This window comes from Scyliorhinus canicula, chromosome 6 (genome assembly GCF_902713615.1).
Source record: "Scyliorhinus canicula chromosome 6, sScyCan1.1, whole genome shotgun sequence".
In the NCBI taxonomy this organism is placed as follows: Eukaryota; Metazoa; Chordata; class Chondrichthyes; order Carcharhiniformes; family Scyliorhinidae; genus Scyliorhinus; species Scyliorhinus canicula.
In genome coordinates, this window is record NC_052151.1 from 72,514,298 (window position 1) to 72,538,377 (window position 24,080).

General features: G+C 50.9%; 1 protein-coding gene across 1 annotated transcript in view; it reads right to left on the bottom strand.

Moving 5' to 3' along the window:
• Positions 1-24,080, bottom strand: part of me1 (malic enzyme 1, NADP(+)-dependent, cytosolic) — a 795,738-nt gene continuing 771,658 nt past the window's right edge. The window contains 2 exon segments of the mRNA XM_038799481.1: positions 1-1,745; positions 10,544-10,642. Coding sequence (XP_038655409.1) covers positions 1,578-1,745; positions 10,544-10,642 — 267 coding nt within the window. The 3' untranslated portion in view covers positions 1-1,577.

The following is a 24,080-nucleotide window of genomic DNA, read 5'->3' on the forward strand; positions in this document are numbered from 1 at the left end:
TTGATTCTCTAAACATTTTATTTTTTTTCCATGTAATTTGTAACCCATACATTTCTGAAATACAACATACCACTCATGACTGTACGATGCATGGAAGAGTCATATTATGATTCAAAAGAGTTACAGTAACTTATCTGAGGAGGGGGAAGGTATTGGAGCTCAACAGGGGAAGGTTTGGGAGCTCAATATCATATCCAAACATCAAATTTTAAAGCACACTTAATTTGTCAGCCCTTGTTTTTTTTTCCGCCACCTGACGTTGATCATTTAATGTGAGATTTTTAAGCATTAATTCGTTTTTTTCCTCTTGAAATTTGAGTTAATTACATGAGCAAGAGGACCACTGAAAAATCATAATATGCTCAATCTGAAAATGTTCTTACTGACTTCCCATTCATCATGCTCATGCTATTTTAGAAAATCTTGGGAGTTATTTGATTTCCAATAGTATATTTTAAAACAGGGTGGAATATTATGCCAAATACATATTTTGTATTAATTAAGGCTACAACTGTATGCTAAAACAAAAATCAGTAACATCTGCAATGTAAACATGCGAAAGTCTATCTGCAACTAGAACAGAGATCACAGCAGCAATCAACTGATTCCTAATAACATCGTTTCATTTAATATTAGAAAGCAATTTTATTTTATATAAAGGGTTTTTTCTCCCCTGGAGTCATCTAACATCCAAATAATTTAACCAGAAGAATGGTGGGCCCCAATTTTACTTCTGGTCGGAAAGGCATCCAGAATATCTAGGTGCAGTTGGTGGGAGTGTTGGTTGATTTTAACAATTAGATTGCGTTACTATTTCCCAACTGTAACAGCCAAGAAATGGTAGTTTGGTCATTAAGATTTGGCAAACAGGAGGCAGCTGCCAGGGACCTGCAGAAATTGTGGTAGACAGAAATTGAGTGGATAGAAAGAATTTGGCAGGGAGTTGTGAATATAGGGAGCTGTGGGATGTCCAGGGCAATGGAAGGTCTCAGGCTTTCCTACCTGCTCTTCCTATTGGGGTGTTTTGGACTTCCAATGAGCATCTGGCAGGGAGGTCACCATTGTTCGCCTGGTTAGCATTGATGTAAAAACAAAATAGGCAAATCCCAATAATGCCATCTGAACTCGATCTGAACAGTTAAAGGATCATGATGTGTGCCCTTGCCATGTTCAGTTTGAAATTGTAGTCACCTAGTTTGGGACTGTCCTTGAATCTCAAAATGGCATTACAAAAAATGACTTGGAATTGTCTGAAGAAATGGTGTTGAAAATGCTTTAAATGACCACTTTTGGCATTGCCTCGCATTGCAATCAACGATATGGCATCAGGCAGAGCAAAGAAAAGGAATTTAGTGTGGGGGCACTTAATGTCCTCTACTTGTTAGTGAATGAATGCCACAAATTGGTGTTACAGATATGAGAGCTACAAAAACAACGAGAACTGAAAGATTATCATTGGGTAATAGAAAGAAAGTTTCCAGTTGCAGAAAAAGTACATCCATGTCAGAAACCAAAACACCTGGAAGCAAATTTAAAATGTAACTCTATTTAATGCCAACACACTCGGGAAACTGCTTTTACTTTTTGACAGTTTGAATCTTTGAGGCTTCTTCAGGCCAGGTGTAGGAATCAATTAGAAACTCATCGTAGTCAGTGCTGTAAATCAGGGAGCAGATTAAAGATTCTTTGTCTTCAGGCTCTGGGTACAAAGATGCCATACCACTTCGGAATGCATATTCAACAACCTGAAAAGGAAAAGGTGTCACAAAAGGTTCAGTCCAGCAGCAGCAATTGGGTCACAGTCATGCACTCCTTGAACCTTTTTCAAAACATACTAAATCATTCCAATTGTGATCTGCAGCTTTTAGTATGTTTGCTTTCCATCAGTCATTCCTTTAACATTGATAGAAACACCCTATTCTAAATATACATTCTACATGTGTGGCAGTGGAAAACCCGTAATAAACTCCGACTACACCTGCAGCACTAGGTACAAACCAGACCAGTTTCAGAAAAAAAAACTAAACACTGCAGATTCTGGAAATCGGAAATGAAATCAAAATGCTAGAAATACTTAGCAGGTCAGAGAGAACTTTGTGAAGAGAGAAGCAGAGTTAATGGGGGAAATATTCCAGTAGTTGGGGAAAGCAATTTGTGCCAGCGAGACATCGCTTCCAGATTTTCCACGCCCCTCGCCGTTGACATAATGAGGTTTCTCCCCACAAAGGGAGACATCAAGGGCATGGGGGGGGGGGGGGGGGGGGGGAAGAGGGGAGCTGCCCCAATGTGGGCCTGGGGGGTAGGGGCTCTGCTCCAATGTGGGCCTTAGGGGAGGGGGCTGCACCAATGTGGGCCTAGGGGGGGGGGGGGGGGGGAGGGGGGGGGAACGTCCCCAATGTGGCCCTTGGGGAGGGGGGGGGGGAAGCACTAATGTGGGCATTGGGGGGAGGGAGGGGGAAGCCAGCCTTATTGGTCCCCACTCTGCCAGACTGATGCCATCAACTCCACCGACTCATTTTCTTTTCTCTCAGTTCCTGAAAATCTGCACTAAAACCTCGCTTGTGCAGCTGGAGAGCTACATGCTGGGTTTCATTCACAGTCTGACACTGAATTAAATGGAAAACTCCACCAAACGTATCCAGTCAACAACCTTCCATCTGCTAATTCTTTTGGTATGCACAGGCGCTGTCTGACCTGAGTATTTCCAGCCTCTTCTGATCTAATTTCAGGCATTTTTTATAATGTGCAAGTAAAATAGATAAAACTAGAATTTTTACAGTTCTTTGGCTCCTGACGATCACCCACATCATCTACTTATTTGCCCAGTTCTCCTCCTTCACACCTTCCCTTCCAGGCCAAAAACTTTACACAAGCACTCCAATCCTACTCCAATGCCATTTCACGGTCTATCCATTGCTAGGTTCATTGCTGGTCCCCACACCTCAACTCCAACCTGCTTGCCAGCCTCACCACAGCTTCCCTCTCCTTACCAGCTGTCTATTCACCATTACACACCGCCTCCTGCTGACCAACTGTTCACCATTACGCACCGCCTCCTGCTGACCAACTGTCTGTTCACCATTACGCACCGCCTCCTGCTGACCAACTGTCTGTTCACCATTACGCACCGCCTCCTGCTGACCAACTGTCTGTTCACCATTACGCACCGCCTCCTGCTGACCAACTGTCTGTTCACCATTACGCACCGCCTCCTGCTGACCAACTGTCTGTTCACCATTACACACCGCCTCCTGCTGACCAACTGTCTGTTCACCATTACACACCGCCTCCTGCTGACCAACTGTCTGTTCACCATTACACACCGCCTCCTGCTGACCAACTGTCTGTTCACCATTACACACCACCTCCTGCTGACCAGTTGCCTGTTCACCATTACACACCATCTGCTGCTGGCCAGCTGCCTGATCACCATTACACACTTGCCTCTTGCTGACTAGCTGTCTGTTCATCATTACACACTGCCCCCTGCTGACTGCCTACCTGTTCACCATTGCACACCACCTCCTGCTGACCAGCTGTCTGTTCACCATTACACAGTCTCCTGCAGACTGCCTGCCTACTCACCATTACACGCTGCCTCCTGCTGACCAACTATCTGTTCAGCATTACACACCGCCTCCTGCTGACTGCCTGCCTGTTCATCATCACACACCGCCTCCTGCTGACCAACTATCTGTTCACCATCACACAACGCCTCCTGCTGACCAACTATCTATTCACCGTTACACGGTGACTGCCTGCCTGTTCACCATTACACACCGTCTCCTGCTGACTGGCTGCCTGTTCACCATTACACACCTCTGATGCTAACTACCTGTTCACCATTACATACCGCCTGCTGCTGACCAGCTGGCAGTTCACCATTGCACACTGCCTCCTGTTGACCAGCTGTCTGTTCACCATCACACACCATCTGTTGCTGACTACCTGCCTGTTCACCATTACATACCATCAAGTTTGTGCGCACATGCACTTCATAAACATCGCAAAACTCCATTCAGCCGTGGCAAAAAAATCCCACTCTTTCACTGTCCAATTAGCACTCAGAGTACTACTCTTTTGCCTACATGAGGAATTATTTTCTTCTTGCACCTGTACCCCATCTCCACATCCCCCAATGCCCCTCCACTGTCACCCCATTCTACGTATCACTCCAGCTCTGCCCTTCCCAATTTCTTATTCACTGACTAGGTTTCTTCGCCCCGCACCAGGACGATATGATGGCACAGTGGTTATCACTGCTGCCTCATGCCCAAGTGATGGTCTACGTGGAGTTTGCACTTTCTCCCCGTGTCTACGTGGGTTTCTTCCAAATGCTCCGGTTTCCTCCCACAGTCCAACGATGTGCAGATTAGGTGGATTGGCCTATTTAAATTATTTGTTTTCTCCCTGCCATCCTTCTACTTCATAGAAAGGCAGAATAGCACCGCACTTTTGGAGGTCATTCGGCCCTTCGAGTCTGCACCACTCTTTTCTGGTTAGTCCAACTCAATAGCTCGTTCCCTCCATCTCTGCCACTTTTTAATCTTTCAAGTATTTATTCATCCCCTTTTAAAGCTATTGGATCTTTATCCACCATCCTATCAGACAATGAATTCTAAATCCTAACCACACACTGCTAAAAGTTTTTATCCTCATGCTGTCCTAGATTTTGTTAGTCACCTCAAAAGCGTCCCTTTGGTCATTGACATTCAGCCACTGGACACTATTACTCTATCTAAATCAGTCATGATTTTAAACACCTCTTTCAAATCACGTCTTCGGCTAGATAATGCTAATGTTACCTTCTCCAGTCTCTCCATTTAACTTTGATCCTTCATCCCTGGAACCATTCTTGTTCTCTCCCCACAGCCTTCCTATATCCTCCTAAAATGTGGGGCGAAATTCTCTGCAGACCGTCGTAACGCCGATTTCCGGCGAGCAAAATTGGTGTAGATGACTCCGGCGTGGGGGCCTTCTTTTAGGCGGCTTTTCTCCGTTCCCGGAGGGGCCAGCAGCGGACTGACGCGATACGCGTCAGTTTCACCAGCTGCGGAAGTGGTGAGACCCGGCTTTTTTTGGGGGGGGGGGGGGGGGGGGGGGGGAGGAGAGAGAGACAGACCGGCATTTTGGGGGGTGGGGGGGGGGGGAGGAGGAGGAGGAGAGAAACTGACCCGGCGTTTGGGGGGTGGGGGGGAGGAGGAGAGAGACAGACCGGCATTTTGGGGGGGGGGGGGGGGAGAGAGAGAGACAGACCGGCATTGGGGGGGGGGGGGGAGGAGGAGGAGGAGAGTGACAGACCGGCATTTGGGGGGGGGGAGAGAGAGAGACAGACCGGCATTTGGGGGGGGGGGGGGGGAGAGAGAGAGGACAGACCGGCATTTTGGGGGGGGGGGGGGGGAGAAGAGAGAGACAGACCAGCATGGGGGGGGGGGGGAGGAGGAGGAGAGAGACAGACCGGCATTTTGGAAGGGGGGGGAGGGAGAGAGAGACAGACCAGCATGGGGGGGGGGGGGGGGGGGGGGAGGAGGAGGAGAGAGACAGACCGGCATTTGGGGGAGGGGGAGGAGAGAGACAGGCCGGCATTTTGGAAGGGGGGGAGGGAGAGAGAGACAGACCAGCATGGGGGGGGGGGGGAGGAGGAGGAGAGAGACAGACCGGCATTTGGGGGAGGGGGAGGAGAGAGAGGACAGACCGGCATTTTGGGGGGGGGAAGAGAGACTGACCCGGCCGTTTGGGGGGGGGGGGGGGGGAGGAGAGAGACAGACCGGCATTTGGGGGGGGGGGGGGGGGAGAGAGAGACAGACCGGCATTTTGGGGGGGGGGGGGCGAGGAGGAGAGAGACTGACCCGGCGTTTGGGGGGGGGGGGGGAGGAGGAGGAGAGAGACAGACCGGCATTTTGGGGGGGGGGGGGGGAGAGAGAGAGACAGACCGGCATTGGGGGGGGGGGGGGGGGGAGGAGGAGAGGGGAGAGTGACAGACCGGCATTTGGGGGGGGGAGAGAGAGAGACAGACCGGCATTTTGGGGGGGGGGGGGGAAGAGAGAGACAGACCGGCATTTTGGGGGGGGGGGGGGGGGGGGGGGGGGGGAAAGAGAGAGACAGACCAGCATGGGGGGGGGGGAGGAGGAGGAGAGAGACAGACCGGCATTTTGGAAGGGGGGGAGGGAGAGAGAGACAGACCAGCATGGGGGGGGGGGGGGGGAGGAGGACAGAGACAGACCGGCATTTGGGGGGGGGGGAGGAGAGAGACAGGCCGGCATTTTGGAGGGGGGGGGAGGGAGAGAGAGACAGACCAGCATGGGGGGGGGAGGAGGAGGAGAGAGACAGACCGGCATTTGGGGGAGGGGGAGGAGAGAGAGACAGACCGGCATTTTGGGGGGGGGGGAGGAGAGAGACAGACCGGCATTTGGGGGGGGGGGGGAGAGAGAGACAGACCGGCATTTTGGGGGGGGGGGGGGGGGAGAGAGAGAGACAGGACAGACCGGCATTTTGCAGGGGGGGGGGGGAAGAGAGAGAGAGACAGACCGGCATTGGGGGGGGGGGGGGGAGGAGGAGGAGAGAGACAGACCGGCATTTGGGGGGGGGGGGGGAGAGAGAGAGACAGACCGGCATTTGGGGGGGGGGGGGGGAGAGAGACTGACCCGGGGTTTGGGGGGGGGGGGGAGGAGGAGGAGAGAGACAGACCGGCATTTTGGGGGGGGGGGGGGGGGGGGAGGAGAGAGACAGACCCGGCATTGGGGGGGGGGGGGGGGGAGGAGGAGAGAGACAGACCCGGCGTTGGGGGGTTTGCGGCGTTGAGTTGAGAGGGGGGGGGGGTTGCGGTGTTGAGTTGAGAGAGGGGGGGCGGCATTGGAGGGGGGGCGGCGTTGGAGGGGGGTAGGGGTGGTGAAGGGGGTAGGGGTGGTGAGGGGGGGGTTGGGGTAGGGGCAGCGGCGTGCAGAGGAGGGGGGCGACGGATGCCCGGGGCCAACGCACCGTCGCCCCCCCTCTGCACGCCGCTGCCCCTACCCCAACCCCCTCCCCTCACCACCCCTACCCCCTTCACCACCCCTACCCCACTCCAACGCCGCACCCCCCCCCCACTAACGCCGCCCCCCCCCCCACTAACGGAGGAAGGAAGGGGGGGGGGGAGGAAGAAGGGGGGAGGAGGAAGGAAGGGGGGAGGAGGAAGGAAGGGGGGGAGGAGGAAGGAAGGGGGGGAGGAGGACAGAGGGGGGGGGGTGTGGGTACCGGCCTTCAGAGGGAGGGGGGTGTGGGTACCGGCCTTCAGAGGGAGGGGGACGGGGTGTGGGTACCGGCGTTGAGGGGGGGGGACCCGGCGTTGAGAGGGGGGGGACCCAGCGTTAGAGAGGGGGGTTGCGGCGTTGCGACAGATGGGGGGGCGGCGTTGGAGGGGGGTAGGGGTGGTTGGGAGGGGGGTAGGGGTGGTTGGGAGGGGGGGTAAGTGGTGGTTGGGAGGGGGGTAGGGGGGTATGGGTGGTGGGAGGGGGGTAGGGAGTGGTGGGAGGGGGGGAGGGGTGGTGGGGAGGGGGGTATGGTGGTGGGAGGGGGTAGGGTGGGGGAGGGGGGGTAGGGGTGGTGGGGAGGGGGGTAGGGGTGGTGGGGAGGGGGGGGTAGGGGTGGTGGGGAGGGGGGTAGGGGTGGTGGGGAGGGGGGTAGGGGTGGTGGGGAGGGGGGTAGGGGTGGTGGGGAGGGAGGTAGGGGTGGTGGGGAGGGGGTAGGGTGGTGGGGAGGGGGGTAGGGTGGTGGGGAGGGGGGTAGGGGTGGTGGGGAGGGGGGTAGGGGTGGTGGGGAGGGGGGTAGGGGCGTTGGAGGGAGGTAGGGGTGGTGACGGGGGGATGGTTGGGGTAGGGGCAGTGGCGTACAGGGGGGGGGGCGGACGGTGCGTTGGCCCCGGGCATCCGTCGCCCCCCCTCTCTGCACGCGCTGCCCCCAAACCCCCCCCGATGCCGCAACCCCCCCCCAATGCCGCCAACCCCCCCGATGCCGCAACCCCCCCCGATGCCGCAACCCCCCCCCCGACCGATGCCGCAATCCCCCCCCGATGCCGCAACCCCCCCCGATGCCGCAGCCCCCTCCCCGATGCCGCAACCCCCCCCCGATGCCGCAACCCCCCCCGATGCCGCAACCCCCCCGATGCCGCAACCACCCCGATGCCCAACACCCCCGATGGCCGCAACCCCACCGAGCGCACACCCCCGATGCCGCAACCCCCCCCCCGATGCCGCAACCCCCACCCCCCCCGATGCCGCAACACCACCACCCGCTGCCGCAACCCCCGATGCCGCAACCCCCCCCGATTGCCGCAACCCCCCCCGATGCCGCAACCCCCCCCCGATGCCGCAACCCCCCCCGATGCCGCAACACCCCCCCCGATGCCGCAGCCCCCCCCCCCGATTCTGCAACCCCCCCCGATGCCGCAACCCCCCCCCCGATGCCGCAACCCCCCCCGATGCCGCAACCCCCCCCGATGCCGCAACCCACCCCCCCCCCCCCCCCGACACTGAACGGCGTCAACCATCATCAATGGTTGACGCCGTTTTAAAGCTACTGTGATTTTCGCCGACGTGACCCGTGGCCACGTCGGCGGGACTTCGGCCCATTCGGGCCGGAGATTTGTGGAAACAAAAATATAATGAAATCCCGCCGGCGCCAGCTGTTTTCAGAGGCTGCCGGCGGGATTTGCACAGCGCCGGTTTTTGGCCGGTCAGAGAATTAAAAACCCTGCGGGAGCGGGAATAACGCCGCTGCCGGCCGATTTTCCGACCCTGCGTGGGGTCGGAGAATTTCGCCCGTGATTACCAGAATGGAATACTAGTGTTTTTAAATGTGCAGCATTAGATCTCGTCTTACAAACATAGGAACATATATATGAGCAGACAGGTTAGGAGCATGAGTACGTCACTCAGGATTTCGGGCCTGCTCCACCATTCAACATCATGGATGATCTAATTGTGAATTGTGGCCTCAACTCCACATCCCGTCTACCCCTGATAACCTTTGACTCACTTCTCAGGAAGAATCTAACTCTGCCTTGAAAAGATCCAATATCCCTGCCTCCACTGCTCTTGCTGATAGGAGATCCAAAGATTCATGACTTTCAGGGAAAAACAATTCTCATCTCTAACTTAAATGGAAGACCATTATTTTTAAACTGTGTCCCCTAGTTCTAGTCTCTTCCACAAGAGGAAACATTCTTTCAAATCCCCTCAGGATCTTATGTTTCAGCAAAAGAGTTTCTCAATCTTCTAAACTCCAACAGACACTGGCTGTTCCAGGATGAGCTAACTATCAAGACCCTGGTTCGATCCGGGGCCTCAGTGGGAAACTCCCCGACAAGGCCGCACTTAACCCCGTTTCCTGAGGACCTCCGCTTGCCAGAACTCCCTGATGCAGGTAGATATCATGACGCCATTTTTATGACTATTTCGTGGCCCTTCAACATGACTCTCGAACACCCCTAAATCCCCAACTCAAGGGGGACCTCAGGGGCCCCACACACCCCACTGCATCTGCGCAGGGCACCCCCAGGCCCGAACCCCAGCACAAGTAAATTCTCAGCCTGGCAGTCCCCGTCAGCTGACTTTGTCACCTGGGCACCTTGGCAGTGTCAGGCTGTCACCCAGGTGACACTTCCAGGGTGCCAGGCTTACAGTGCCACCAGCAGTGCCAGGGTGCCACCCTGCTCAGAGGGCAAGCACCTCGGCCTCCGACCCCCTGGGAGACCCTCAAGTGCTGTTCAGTCTGCTCCCCGTTTGTGAAGAGCAGCACTGAATGGTGAGGGGGTTAGATCCCAACACCTTGGGTACCTCTGCGAAATGCATATTCGAGTGAGACAAGCGGTTTCGCTCTGATATGCAAATTTGAAAAATAATGATCACGCCCAAAATGGTCAGGATTCATATCTAACACAATCTCGTGAGGCGTGCGAGCCAGGCAGATCCCGGAAGAGGGATCTCCTGGCATCTATTGGCCATGCCGCACTATCTTTCAGGTGCAACGCGGACAGTAGATCACACCCGATGTCTCTACATAAAAGTCCGTCTTCCCATATCCTTTAATTGTTAACGTCCACCAACTTAAAAGATTTATGCACCAACAGCCCCAGCTCCTCCAGTTCCTAAACTCCCTTTTATACCTTGGGCTTCAATTTTGTCGCTCACTCGCTGCCTCTACACTACCTTTTCCTGCTCCCCTTTCCTCACATCCTCATGTCCTTTCTCCTACACCTATCTTCTCTGCTTTCACTCTCCATCCTCCTTCCCCTCATCACTCTACCTCTGCCCCCTCCTTCCCCAATCTGGGTCCAATCACTCTTGCCTTTTCATTCTGATGGACCAGAATACTTTACCTTGAGTTGGCTTGTGCCTTTTATAGAAGTTGGCCGATGAATATTTCATAAAATAATGCAACATTTGAAGAAAGTCCTCTCGTATGCACTGCTACTGGCAATATTTTTCTTACAGAAATCTCTCAAAGTGTTGCTATTAATGTTTTAATCCAAAAAGCTTATATATAATAAATTGATCAATGTCATTACCTTTATAGCCACTGCTGAGGAAACAGTTCTGATGGTGCTAAGTGGGGGATATAAGCGACCCTCAGCCAAATGCTCCTCAAGTACTTGTGCAACTATTGTCTGGAAGGAGTGAAAGCACACAAGAAAGATTCAGGTTTTTGCAACATTATTATAATCAAATACTCTTGCCAATAAGATCAATAAGAATGATTGTTTTTTTTTTACTAGTTTTACAAATTCATACAGATGCAGCACAGCTGAGAAACAAATTGTGCAATCACAGTACCAACCTTCATTTCTGGTATTCGCCTCTCCATCTTGTAGAAACCATTCTCACGTTAATCCAGCTTTAATGCCCCAGACATCATCCTCTCGAGATCTGTTACTCCTGTAGCCCTGATCAGCTGTTTAGGTGCTACAAAATCTCATAACTCCCCCATTCCCAAAGCACCGCCAGGCCTCAGCCCTTCAGCCCCACTCCGGAGAACTGACATTGGCCATATTTTCCTGGAGCGAATCCAGGCACCAGATTTCTCAGTTCATTTCCCGTTGTCAAGCGTTCAATACCTCCCATCCCTGCACCAACTCTGCCTGTGCTATCCTATGTGCTTCCTCAAACACAATGCCCAATTTCCCTACCAGCCTCAGCCCCAATTTCATCAATTTTCAGAATTAACTATTGAATAAGTTTCTATTCTCCTGCCGAGGTCAACATCATGTGAAAAAATACAAGGGGTTTCTTTCACGGTACCCTACAGATCATCAGTGAACCTCCATCACAATGACCAATCACATTTAAAGTCACAGTAATATAGCAAGGGAAGTTTATTAGATACTTGTTTGTTTTCAGATATTCTGACATTCCCCATTCCCTAATTCTGTCCTGGGCACGTTCCCCGATCCCGGAAGCCGTCATCCCCTTCTGTGCTCTCGAGACCTTGATGCATTTAAATTTTTCTGCGACCCCAATGAGAGAATAGTATCTTGACAATGCTTATTTTCAAACAGAAAGACTTTTAAAAACAACAAACAATGACTTCTGATGGCGGCCACGGAGTGAGCGGTCGCATATTTGGTAGCTCCCGCTCAAGGTGGATTTTTTTCAGTCCTTTCCCAGTCTGAGGGGTGGAATTTTGGATGGAAAGATGTGTCGGAGTACCAGAAGAAGGTGTAACTCCTCTGGTGTGGCTGGTGGATGGATCCACAAACTAGGAGTGGGTAGAGAAGAGGGGAGCTGGTGGAGCAGGAGCGTCTTCATGCACCATAGGTCAAGATGGCGGAGGGCAAAGGGCCGGTTCTGCCTGCCAAGTGGTCAACGGGGCAGCTGGTGGACGTCTTAAATGAAAAGTTCAGCCAGCAGAGGAAGAAATCAGAGGACCTGGTCAATGTGGCCGAGCCATTAAAAGCAGGGATTGACCGAGTGGAACAGAGGCTGGAGTCCCAGGGCCAGGCAATCCAGAAAGTGGAGGAGGTGGTGGGGGAGCATGAGGAACAGTTTGCCTCATTGGTGGCCGAGGTGGGGGTGATGCGAGAGACCCAAAAGAGGCTGACGAAAAAGGTGGAATATCTGGAGAACCGCCCCAGAAGGCAAAATCTGTGGATCGTGGGGTTACCTGAAGGCATTGAAGGTGCAGAGGCTCAAAAAGCTGATGGGTGAGGGGGCCGAGCGCACAGGGCGTTGATGAGGAGGCCATAGCTGGGCGAGCTGTCGAGGGTGATGGTGGTGCAGTTGCGCCGTTTCTTTGACAAAGAGAAGATTTTTCGGTGGGCAAGGCAGACGAGGAAGTGCACCTGGGAGGGGAACGAGCTGCGGGTGTACCAAGACCTGAGTGCAGAACTGGCGAAGAGGAGGGCCGGTTTAATCGGGTCAAGGTTGTCCTCTTCAAGGAGTGGGTGAGGATTGGAGTGCTGTACCCGGCCAGCCTCTGGGTAACTTTCCAGAATCGAGAATACTATTATGGTACTCCAGAGAAGGCGATGGAGATTTTGAGAGACAATGGACTGGGAGGAGAAGGAGGACACTGAACTTTGGAGGTGGTGTGAGAAAGTGTTTCCTATTGGTGGTTGTTGGAGAACTTTTTCTCCTCTGAAATGTTTTGTTGGGCTTGGTCGCGGGGTCCTTGGGAGCATCAAGGGTGTGTTCAGCTGTTTTCTGTTTCTTTGCTTCTTTAGGGAGTGTGGTGAATAAGGGTGGGGTAAGAGGTTTGGAGGACTTGGATAAGGGCTGACAGGCTAGCTCAAAGTGCTGGTTAGTGGGTGATCAGGTGGTTATTGCAGTGGAGGGATGGGGCTGTTGTTTTATTTGGGGGGGGGGGGGGAAGAAGAGGTGTGTCAACAAGGTGCGGTTGGTGTGGCCCAGCTGAAATGTGAATGATGACGGTGGACATCCAAGGGTGGGCCTGGAGGGTATCGTGAAGCAGGCTGGTCCAAAAAGGGATATGGCTGATCAGCAGAGGAGGGGGGCGTGAAGCCCCCCAAACCAGGCTGATCATATGAAACGTGAGGAGGCTGAATGGGCCGGTCAAATGGTCAGGTATGTTCTCGCACCTGAGGAGGCTGAAGGCGGACGTGGCTTTTCTACAAGAGATGCGTTTAAAGAGAGGGGATCAGACAAGGCTGAGGAAAGGATGGGTAGGGCAACTGTTCCACTCGGGACTGGATATGAAGATGAGGGGAGTGCCGGTGTTGGTGAACAAGTGGGGACCATCTGGAAGATTCGGGGAAGGGAGGGGGGGGGGGGGGGAGGTTTGTGATGGTGAGTGGGAAGCTGGAGGTGATGCAGGTGGTCCTGGTAAATGTTTATGCCCCAAACTGGGACGACGTGGAGTTTATGAGGTGGTGCTGGGGAAGATTCCTGAGCTGGAATCGCAGTGGTTGATCATGGGGGGCGGAGTTTACACAGCCAAGTTTGGACTGGTCGAGCCCGAGGTTGGCGAAGGTGTCGGCGGTGACAAAGGAGGTGAAGGGGCGTATGGGGGGTGGAGGGGGTGGACCAGTGGAGGTTTGGGAGGCCAAGAGCAAAGTGTTTTGTGCACTTTTCCCATGTGCACAGGGTGTACTCCCGGATTGACTTTTTTGTGGTGGACAAGGCGTTGCTTGGAGGGTGCTTTGGACCCAGTGGGGATGAATGGGGATTTTTAGGAATTCTATGAGGTTATATGAATCGGAGCCCCCAGCCTGGGAGAGGGAATGCGGCGATTTCTGGACAGGTTGGAGCTCCCCAAGGTGGAAGAGGGGCTGGGGACACCCATTAGAGTGGTGGAGGTGGTGGAGAGAATGGGTGCGATATAGGCAGGGAAGGCCTTGGGGCCCAGATGGGTTCCCGGTAGAATTAAAAAATTTTTTCGGACAATCTGGGGTCCCTGTTGGCAAGAACGTATAATGAGGCAAGGTAGAAGGGGGAGCTTCCTCCTACATTATTGTAGGCTTCGATATCCTTAATTTTGGATAAGGATCAGAACCCGGAGCAGTGTGGCAAGCGGATTGAAGACTGTGTGCTGGGGTGATAAGGAAGACCAGGCTGGGTTTGTAAAGGGAAGGCATCTGTTGGAGAACGTTAGGCGTGTATTGAACAGGAAAATGATGCCCTCAGAGGGACAAAATATGGAGGTGGAGGTTGCTATGGACATGCAGAAGGCCTTTGGTCGGGTAGAATGGGAATATTTGTGGGAAGCACTCGGACCATTCAGGTTTGGGCAGGGGTTTGTGGATTGGATCCGGTTGCTACATAGGGCACTGGTAGCGAGCGTAAAGATGAATCGGGTGACTTTGGGGTATTTCGGACTACATCGTGGGACAAGGCAGCGATGCCCACTCTCCTTGTTATTTTTTTGCCATGGCGATAGAGCCACTGGCAATGCGCTTAGAGTGTCAATGAATTGGAAAGGGATAGTGCGGGTGGGCAGGGGAGTGGGGAGTGGAGTGGAGCACAGGGTCTCACTATCTGTGGACGAGCTACTGCTTTACATATCGGATCAACTGGGAGGTATTAAGGGGATCATGAGCATTTTAGAGGAGCTCGGCCGGTTTTCCGGATACAATTTAAACATGGGGAAGAGTGAGATCTTTCCAATTCAGGCAAGTGGGCAGGAGAGGAGCTTGGGCGAGCTACCGTTTAAGGTGGTGGGGATGAGCTTTAAGTATTTGGGCAGCCAGGTGGCGTGGGGATGGGACCAACTACACAAATTGCATTTGGCATTGTTGGTGGAGTAGGTGAGGGGGATTTTAAGAGGTGGGATGTGCTCCTGTTGTCGCTGGTGGGGTGGGTGCAAACTGTGAAAATGATAGTACTCCCGAGGTTCTTATTTGTTTTCCAGGACCTTCCAATCTTTATTCCACAGGTCTTTTTCAATAAAATTAATGCTTTGATTTTGGGGTTTGTGGGTGGGGAAATCCCCACAGGTAAAGAAGGGGCTGGCCTTGCTAAATATAATGAACTATTACTGGGCAGTGAATATAGCAGGTCAGGAAGTGGATAGTGGGGTTGGGGTCGGTGTGGGAGTGGACGGAAGCAGCATCTTGTAAGCACAAGCTTAGGGGCCCTGTTGACGGTGCCTCTGCCATTCTCGCTGGACAGGTACTCCATGAGCCCGGTGGTGGGGCGGTCCTGAGGGTGTGGGGGCAGTGGCAGCAACATTTGAGGTTGGAGGGTGCCTCGGTGTGGGCACCAATCTGTGGGAATCATAGATTTGCATCGGTGCGGTTGGGCGTGGGGTTTCAGTGGTGGCGGCGGCAGGGATCGACCGGTTGGGGACAGCTTTTAGACTCTAGAGGAATTGGAAGAGTAGCAGGAGCTGTCCAGTGGGAATGAGTTCCAGGGATTATGTTAGGAAGCAGGTGCCATCCTTTCCCGACGTATGCCCCCCGGGCTCCAGGACCAGGTGGTGTCGAAAGCAGGAGTTGGCGAGGGTAGGGGGTCGGAGATTTATAAGGAGTTAATGGACTGGGAGGGAGCCCCAATAGATGTCAAACGGAAGTGTGAGGAGCTGGGGCGAAAATGGAGGCTGGGCTGTGGAGGAGGCTTGGGGAGAGTGAATGCATCCTCTGTGTGCTAGGCTTAGCCTTATTCAATTCAAAGTAATCCACAGGGCGCACATGACGGTGGCCAGAATGAGTAGGTTATTTGAGAGGGTGGAAGACAGTTGTTGGCGCTGCGCGGGCATGCCCGCGAACCATGTTCACATGCTTTGGGCATGCCCGAAGCTAAAGGGGTTCTGGCAGGGGTTTGCAGATGTAACTCCAAGGTGCTGGATGTTGACTGCTGCGTCCGTGGTGTTGCTTCCTGCAGGATTCAGGAACAGAGTCCAGGCAACAGAGTCTGATTGGAATGCTAGGCAATAACTCACACCTGCTACATGGCTTGCCTACCCACGTGTATCCACTTCAAAGCTGTGAAGTGCTCACTTAACTACGTTTGCCAATTCCATATTAGCAATATCCTTCAGTCGCGTGGCCAGAGGCCTCCAGGGTCAGTGGGAGTTATGGGTGGTCGGTGGGACAGACAGGCATGAGCTGGGGTAACCCCCGTCATGGGTACACAGGGGGTGGCATGGGGGACCCATGGGCACTGAGACGTCTACCTTCTCTTCCCCCCCCCCCCCCCCCCACCAAGCCCAGGGGCGGCCTTTCACCGTGGCAGCCCAACCATTCCCCCCCACACCCCCGACCGAGCATTTGGGCAGTAACCCCTCCCCGAGCACTGGGGCAGCGAAGATGGCTACTCAGCAACTAGGATTCCCACAGCAGCATTTCCGCCAGGGCCACGTACTGATTGGTGCCCATGTGACCACTTGTTGGGGAGGTGGTTAGATCACCAGAGGCCATTAGACACGGGGACGTATGGAGATTGGCTTTAAGTGGTGATTATTGGTTTCTCGCCATGCCCTGGCAACACTATGATTTCGGCAACTGGAGCGGGCACCCAGCACGGTCATCTATTTTGGCCTCTCCTATGGCAATCTAATGGCTGTGTTGCGCTCTCGCTCAAGTGCTTCGCGAACGCATAATCGCGCCCTACAAAGTAGCAGACCGGTCAGGAGTGTATTTTTCAAGTTTAATTACCTATAAAACATTATATTGTGGCCAGAACTCATTTCATCCTGAAAATATACTTAAAAGTACAGCAATGAAGTAAAATCTGGACTAAACTGCGAGCATTTTTTTTTTGCAATTATTTGCTGATTATTTGAATAGTTTGCTTCAACAATTATCTGCATAGGAAAGCTGCAGGTGCTACACTGCAAACTGGAAGAAGAAATATTAAACTGCCTTTCTGTGCAAATTAGGTCTAAAAAGTTGATGGTTGTTTACAGCAATTGATATGTTAGCACAATGTTCTGATTATAATCATCAATCGTGAACCACATTCAACTAAAGCAGTTATTGTGATCATTTCTCTGAAAGGGAAAACGATACCTGCAGCCCATCATCTTAACAAAACTGCTCTACAAAGAGTGACTTGTATTTGCCAAGTATCTGAAAGCTCACACTGCAGGACTTATAACCAAGGCAAAGAGAAGTGAACATGTACAATCTGCACAACACAACTAATAGGCTTGAATTTTCAGGATGACGATTGCTTGGTGCTGGCCATCCAGAGTCAGTAAGAAATGCATCTCTGCCCACTTGGACAGGCCCACTGCCATTTTACACTCTACTGAGCATTGATTGACACCAGGCGGGACCTCTTTCCACACTTGGAAGGAGGTCCTGCCTTGGAGAGCGCTATCGGCCAGCTCTCCAGCCCATCCAGTCAAGGTGCAGCAGTGGCCAGAAGATGAACTCCAGCAGTGTATCTGAGACCAAATCCTGGGAGTAGTAGAGTCATAGATGTTTACAGCATGGAAACAGGCCCTTCGGCCCAGCTTGTCCATGCCGCCCAGTTTCTATCACAAAGCTAGTCCCACTTGCCCGCATTTGGCCCATATCCCTCAATACTCACCCTGCCCATGTAACTGTCCAACTTTTTTAAAGGAAAAATTGTATCCGCCTCTAGCAGCCTGTTCTAGATGCTCATCACTCTCTGTGTGAAGAAATTTCCCCTCTGGTCACTTTTGTATCTCTCCCCTCTCACCTTAAACCTATTATCTCTAGTTCTAAAACCTCTACCTTTGGGAAAAGATGTTGACTATCTACTTTATCGATGCTCCTCATTATTTTATAGACCTCTATAAGTTCACCCCGAAGCCTCCCACGTTCCAGGGAAAAAAGTCCCAGCCTATCCAGTCTCTCCTTATAACTCAGACAATGAAGTCCTGGTAGCATCCTCGTAAATCTCTTCTGCACTCTTTCTAGTTTAACAATATCCTTCCTATAATAGGGTAACCAGAACTAGACACAGTATTCCATGTGTGGTCTTACCAATGCCTTGTCCAACGTCAACAAGACGACCCAACTCCTGTATTCAATATCCTGACCAATAAAACCGAGCATGCTGAATGCCACCCTGTCCACCTGTGACTCCACCTTCAAGGAGCTACGAACCTGTACCCCTCGATCTCTTTGTTCTGTAACTCTCCCCAACTCCCTACCATTAACTGAGTAGGTCCTGCCCTGATTTGATCTACCAAAATGCATCACCTCATATTTATCCAAACTAAACTCCATCTGTCATTCATCAGCCTAGTGGCCCAATTGGTCAAGATCCTGTTGCAATCTTATATAACCTTCTTCACTATCCACTATGCCTCCAATCCTGGTGTCACCTGCAAACTTACTAATGATGCCTCCTACATTCTCAACCAAATCATTTATATATACATAACAAATAACAGTAGACCCAGCACCGATTTCCAAGGCACACCGCTGGTCACAGGTCTCCAGTTTGAAAAACAACCCTCCACAACCCAATTTTGTATCCCATTGGGTACCTCACCCTGGATTCTGTGATTTAACATTTTGCAACAACCTACCATGCGGTACCTTGTGAATACCTTGCTAAAGTCCATGTAGACAACGTTGACTTTACTGCCCTCATCTACCTTCTTGGTTACCCCTTCAAAAAGCTCAATCAAATTCGTGAGACGACCTCCCCCTTACAAAGCCATGCTGACTTTCCCTAATTAGCTTTTGCCTGTAGATCCTGTCCCTCAGAATACGTTCTAACAATTTACCCACTACAGAAATAAGGCTAACCGGCCTGTAGTTCCCAGGCTTATCCCTACAGCCCTTCCTAAACAAGGGCATAACATTTGCTACCCTCCAATCTTCAGACACCTCTCCTGTGGCTATCGATAATTCAAATATCTTGTTTGTCCTTAAGAAGCCCTACCCTGTCCCTGGTCACCTGTTTACCCTTTATGTATCTGTAAAAGCTCTTTGGTTTTTCCTTTGCCTTATCTGCCAAGACAATCTCGTGTCCCTTTTTTGCCCTCCTGATTTCTCTCTTAATTCTACTCTGACAAGCCTTATACTCTCCAAGGGATCCATGTGATACCAGCTGCTTATTCATGTCATAAGCCTCCTTCTTCCTTTTGACCATGGCCTCAATATCCTGAGTCATCCAGGGTTCACTCCTTCTACCAGCCTTACCCTTCACTCCAACAGGAATGTGATCACCCTGAACCCTAGTTAATACCTTTTTGAAAGACTGCCACTTACCAGCTGTCCCCTTGCCTCAAATAGGCACCCCCAATCAACTTTTGTAAGTTCCTGCCTAAACCCTCGAAATTGGCCTTGCTCCAATTTAGAATTTTAATTTTTGGGCCAGAACTATCATTCTCCATAGCTATCTTAAAACTAATTCAATTATGGCTACCGGTCCCAAAGTGATCCCGCACTAACACTTCCATCACCTGCCCTTCTTTATTCCCCAAGAGGAGGTCATGTTTTGCCCCCTCTCTAGTCAGGCCATCCACATATTGAATGAGGAATTCTTCCGGAATACACTCAACAAATTTTTCTCCATCTAAACCCCTAGTGCTATGGCTGTCCCAGTTAATGTTGGGAAAGTTAAAGTCCCCAATACTTACCAACCTATTTTTTCAGCAGATATTTATAATCTCTTTACATATTTGCCCCTCAATATCCCGCTGACTATTTGGGAGCCTATAGTAGTCCCATCACAGTGATCTCACCCTTCTTATTTTTCAGTTCTACCCATATAGACTCAGTGGGCAAGCCCTTGGATATAACCTCTGTCTGTACTGCTGTGATGTTGTCCCTAATCAAACCCTCAACTCCCCCCCAGTGTTGGTAAGTATCAGGGGTTGTAGGGAGGGGGGAGGGTGGGGATACCCTGGGAAGTCCATATTTAAGAACTCAGTGACTAACTTAAATGAGTATGCCACCACCGTCACAGACTTCATCAGCAAATGTGTGGATGACTGCGTGCCAAAGAAAGCAGTACATACGTTCCCCAACCGGAAACCATGGCTCAACCGCGAGATTGACTCCCTACTGAAGGACAGATCTGAGGCGTTCAAGGCAGAAGACCCTGTCCTATACAAGAAATCCAGGTACGACCTCCGCAAAGCCATCCGAGATGCCAAGAGAGAATATCAAACTAAGCTAGAGTCACAGACTCTCGGCGGTTGTGGCAAGGACTAAACAACATAACGGGCTACAAAGCGAAGCCGAGCAGTATCTCTGGCAGCAGCGCACCCCTCCCTGATGAATTTAATGGATTCTATGCTCGGTTCGAGCTGGTAACCAAAAATCCGCTGTCAAGTGTACAGCAGTCCATAATTCACCCATACCCACCATCACAGCTTCCGAAGTCAGATCGGCCTTCCTGAAAGTGAACCCACGGAAGGCGACGGGAATGGACGGGATCGCTGGTCGTGCACTCAAGAGTCTGCGCAGACCAGCTGGCAGAGGTATTCACAGACATCTTTAACCTATCCCTACTCCACTCCAAGGTCCCCACCTGCTTCAAGAAGACCACCATCATACCGGTACCAAAGAAGAACCAGACAACGTGCCTCAATGACTACCCCGGTGGCCCTGACGTCAGTTGTAATGAAGTGCTTCAAGAGGCTGATCATGAAGCGCATCACCTCCATATTCCCGGAACCCCTTGACCCATTTCAATTCGCATATCGTCGCAACCGGTCCACATCAGACGCCATTTCCCTGGCTCTACACTCATTCCTAGAGCATCTCGAAAACAAGGACTCCTACATCAAACTCCTATTTATTGACTACAGCTCCACCTTCAACACCATAATCCCAGCCAAGCTCATATCAAAGCTCCAAAACCTAGGACTTGGCTCTCCACTCTGCAATTGGATCCTTGATTTTCTGACCAACAGACCACAATCAGTAAGAATGAATACCAACACCTCCTCCACAATAGTCCTCAATACCAGTGCCCCGCAAGGCTGTGTACTTAGCCCCCTACTCTACTCCCTGTACACACACGACTGCGTGGCAAAACTTGGTTCCAACTCCATCTACAAGTTTGCTGACGATTCGACCAGAGTGGGCCGGATCTCGAATAACGACGAGTCAGAATACAGGAGGGAGATAGAGAACCTAGTGGAGTGGTGTAACGACAACAATCTCTCCCTCAATGCCAGCAAAACTAAAGAGCTGGTCATCGACTTCAGGAAGCAAAGTACTGTACACACCCCTGTCAGCATCAACGGAGCCGAGGTGGAGATGGTTAGCAGTTTCAAATTCCTAGGGGTGCTCATCACCAAAAATCTGTCCTGGTCCACTCACGTCGATGCTATCACCAAGAAAGCACAACAGTGCTTATATTTCCTCAGGAAACTAAGGAAATTCGGCATGTCCACATTAACCCTTACCAACTTTTACAGATGCACTATCGAAAGCATCCTATCGGGCTGCATCACAGCCTGGTATGGCAACTGCTCGGCCCAGGACCGCAAGGAACTTCAGAGAGTCGTGAATACCGCCCAGTCCATCACACAAACCTGCCTCCCATCCATGGACTCCATCTACACCTCCCGCTGCCGGAGGAAAGCGGGCAGCATAATCAAGGATCCCTCCCACCCGCCTTACTCACTTTTCCAACTTCTTCCATCGGGCAGGAGATACAGAAGTTTGAGAACACGCACAAACAGATTCAAAAACAGCTTCGTCCCCACTGTCACCAGACTCCTAAATGACCCTCTTATTGACTGACCTCATTAACACTACACCCTGTATGCTTCATCCGATGCCAATGCTGATGTAGTTACATTGTATATCTTGTGCTGCCCAATTATATATTTTCTTGTATTTTCTTGAATTTTGTTTAATTCCCTTTTCTTCCATGTACTGACTGATCTGTCGAGCTGCTTGCAGAAAAATACTTTTCACTGTACCTCGGTACACGTGACAATAAACAAATCCAATCCAAGTTGTGGGAAGGGAAGTAGCTGGAGGTCTTCAGTCCATGATGGGAGGTTGCCCCTTGTCTCTTCCTCCACCTTCTCCCCCTCCCCTACCCAACCCCACTCTTCCCGAACAAAATTGAGGGTGAGAATATTTTTCCGTTTCCCACCCTCAGTTTAAAAATGGAGCTGGCGCACGAAAAGGCCCTGAAATGGCTATTAAGTGGCCACTTTATGGCTTTAGTTGGGGCGTGGCTAGCTTCCGGTCCAAGGCCCTGTCTGCCTCACCTTAAAATTGCATCCGATCAGGTGATATCCCAGAGGGAATCCCATTCATGCTGTTTTATACTCGCCCCACGCCTCAGAACCCACCAGGGGTGGGGCGCGCTGAGGGATGTTAGGGGAGCATAAAATCTTTAGCCATAAACAGACTTCAGGATGACTGTTCATTGTAACTCCCTTCAAAGCAAGACAAATTTCAACTGTCACTGGTTTCCCTTTGTTATCAAAATTGTCCTTCTCTCATGTGTTCTAATGTGGCTGTGGAGCCCGTTTATAGACCTGTAAGGCTTCACACAGTGCGGGCACATACGAATTGTGTAATATTGCTGTGACTGCCCTGCCTTTTGTCCTTAGTTGTCTGTGTTCTTTGCTGTTTGGGGGGGAAACAACAACTTGAAACAACACTACAACTTGAGATTGCTACCCAGATGGTTCTTTCTTGTGCATTTTTCTCCCAATCTGTGCTGGTTATGCCACATTTCCTGAAGTCCACCTTCAAGGGGTCCATGAACTTTAATCTCAACCTACCTCGCAAGCAGTGTCCAAGTTTAAGTTGTGAATATATGAATGCCCATAATGTTTCATCATCATAATAATAATCTTTATTAGTGTCATAAGTAGGCTTACATTGACACTGCAATGAAGTTACACTGTAAAAATACCCTAGTTGCCACACTCTGGTGCCTGTTCGGGTACACCAAGGGAGAATTCAGAATGTCCAATGAGGAGTGAGTGCTGCAATCTTTGAAATATTTCAGCGTTGAGCAAGATGTTCCAAATGCATCTCATGCAAAATCTGCCCAACTGATAATCTGAATTGTGCTCCCAATTTCACAGGCATATAAGAGGGTAGGTATTACTCAAACTTTACACACAGCTAGTTTTGTTCTAATGTTTGATACTACATTTGCTCCACAGCCACTAGCATAACTGATAGAATGCTGAGCTTACTCTAGCAATTCTATTTGCCACCTCGCTGTCAATGAAGACACTTCTGGAGATTGCGCTTCCAAGATAAGTGAAGTGATCTACAACCTTTAAGTTGCATAGTAATAGTTAGAGTCGGTGGCTTATAGTCAGAATTGGTGGCGGTTGGTGAGTTTATGTCTATGTTTCTCAAGCCCACACAATATTCTAGGTGTGGTCTCACCAAGGCCCTGTATAACTTCAGCAAGACATCCCCACTCTTCAACTCAAATCCTCACGCAATGAAGGCCAACGTACCATTTCCTTCTTCACTGCCTGCTGTGCCTCTATGCTTACTTTCCTCCTTTGTAAAGACAAAACCAACATATTTAGTTAGTCAACGTTTTCTTTGAATCCCCCTCATAAATTCCCCTGTTTCGGACTGTAAGAGACCTATAATTTGTCTACACCAACCTTTTTCTCTTCACATACCTATAGAAGCTTTTACAGTCAGTTTTATGTTCCCCATAACCTTACCCTCATACTATATTTTCCCCTTCTTAATCAACCCCTTTGCCCTCTTCCTTTGCTGAATTCTAAACTTCTCCCAATTTTCAGGTCTGCTGTATTTTCAGCCAATTTGTATGCCTCTTCCTTGGATCTAATACTATCTATAATTTCCCTTGTAAGCCATGGCTTGGCCACCTTTCTAGTTTTGTCTTTGCGCCAGACAGGAATGAACAATTGTTGCAGTTCACCCATACTGCCTTTGAATGTTTGCCATTACCTATTCGCTGTTATCCCTTTAAGGGACATTCCCCAAATCCTCTTTGCGAACTCACTCCTCATACCATTATAGTTTCTTTTAGTTAGCTTCAGGACCCTAGTCTCAGAATAAACAGCATCACACACCATCTTGATGAAGAATTCTATCATATTATGGTCACTCATCCTAATCGCACAACTAACTGCCAATTATTCCTTTCTCGTTACACAATCTAGGATGACCTGTTCTCTAGTTGGTTCTTCAATGTATTCATCCAGAAGACATCCCACACAGTACAGGAATTCCTCTTCAATGATATTGTGAC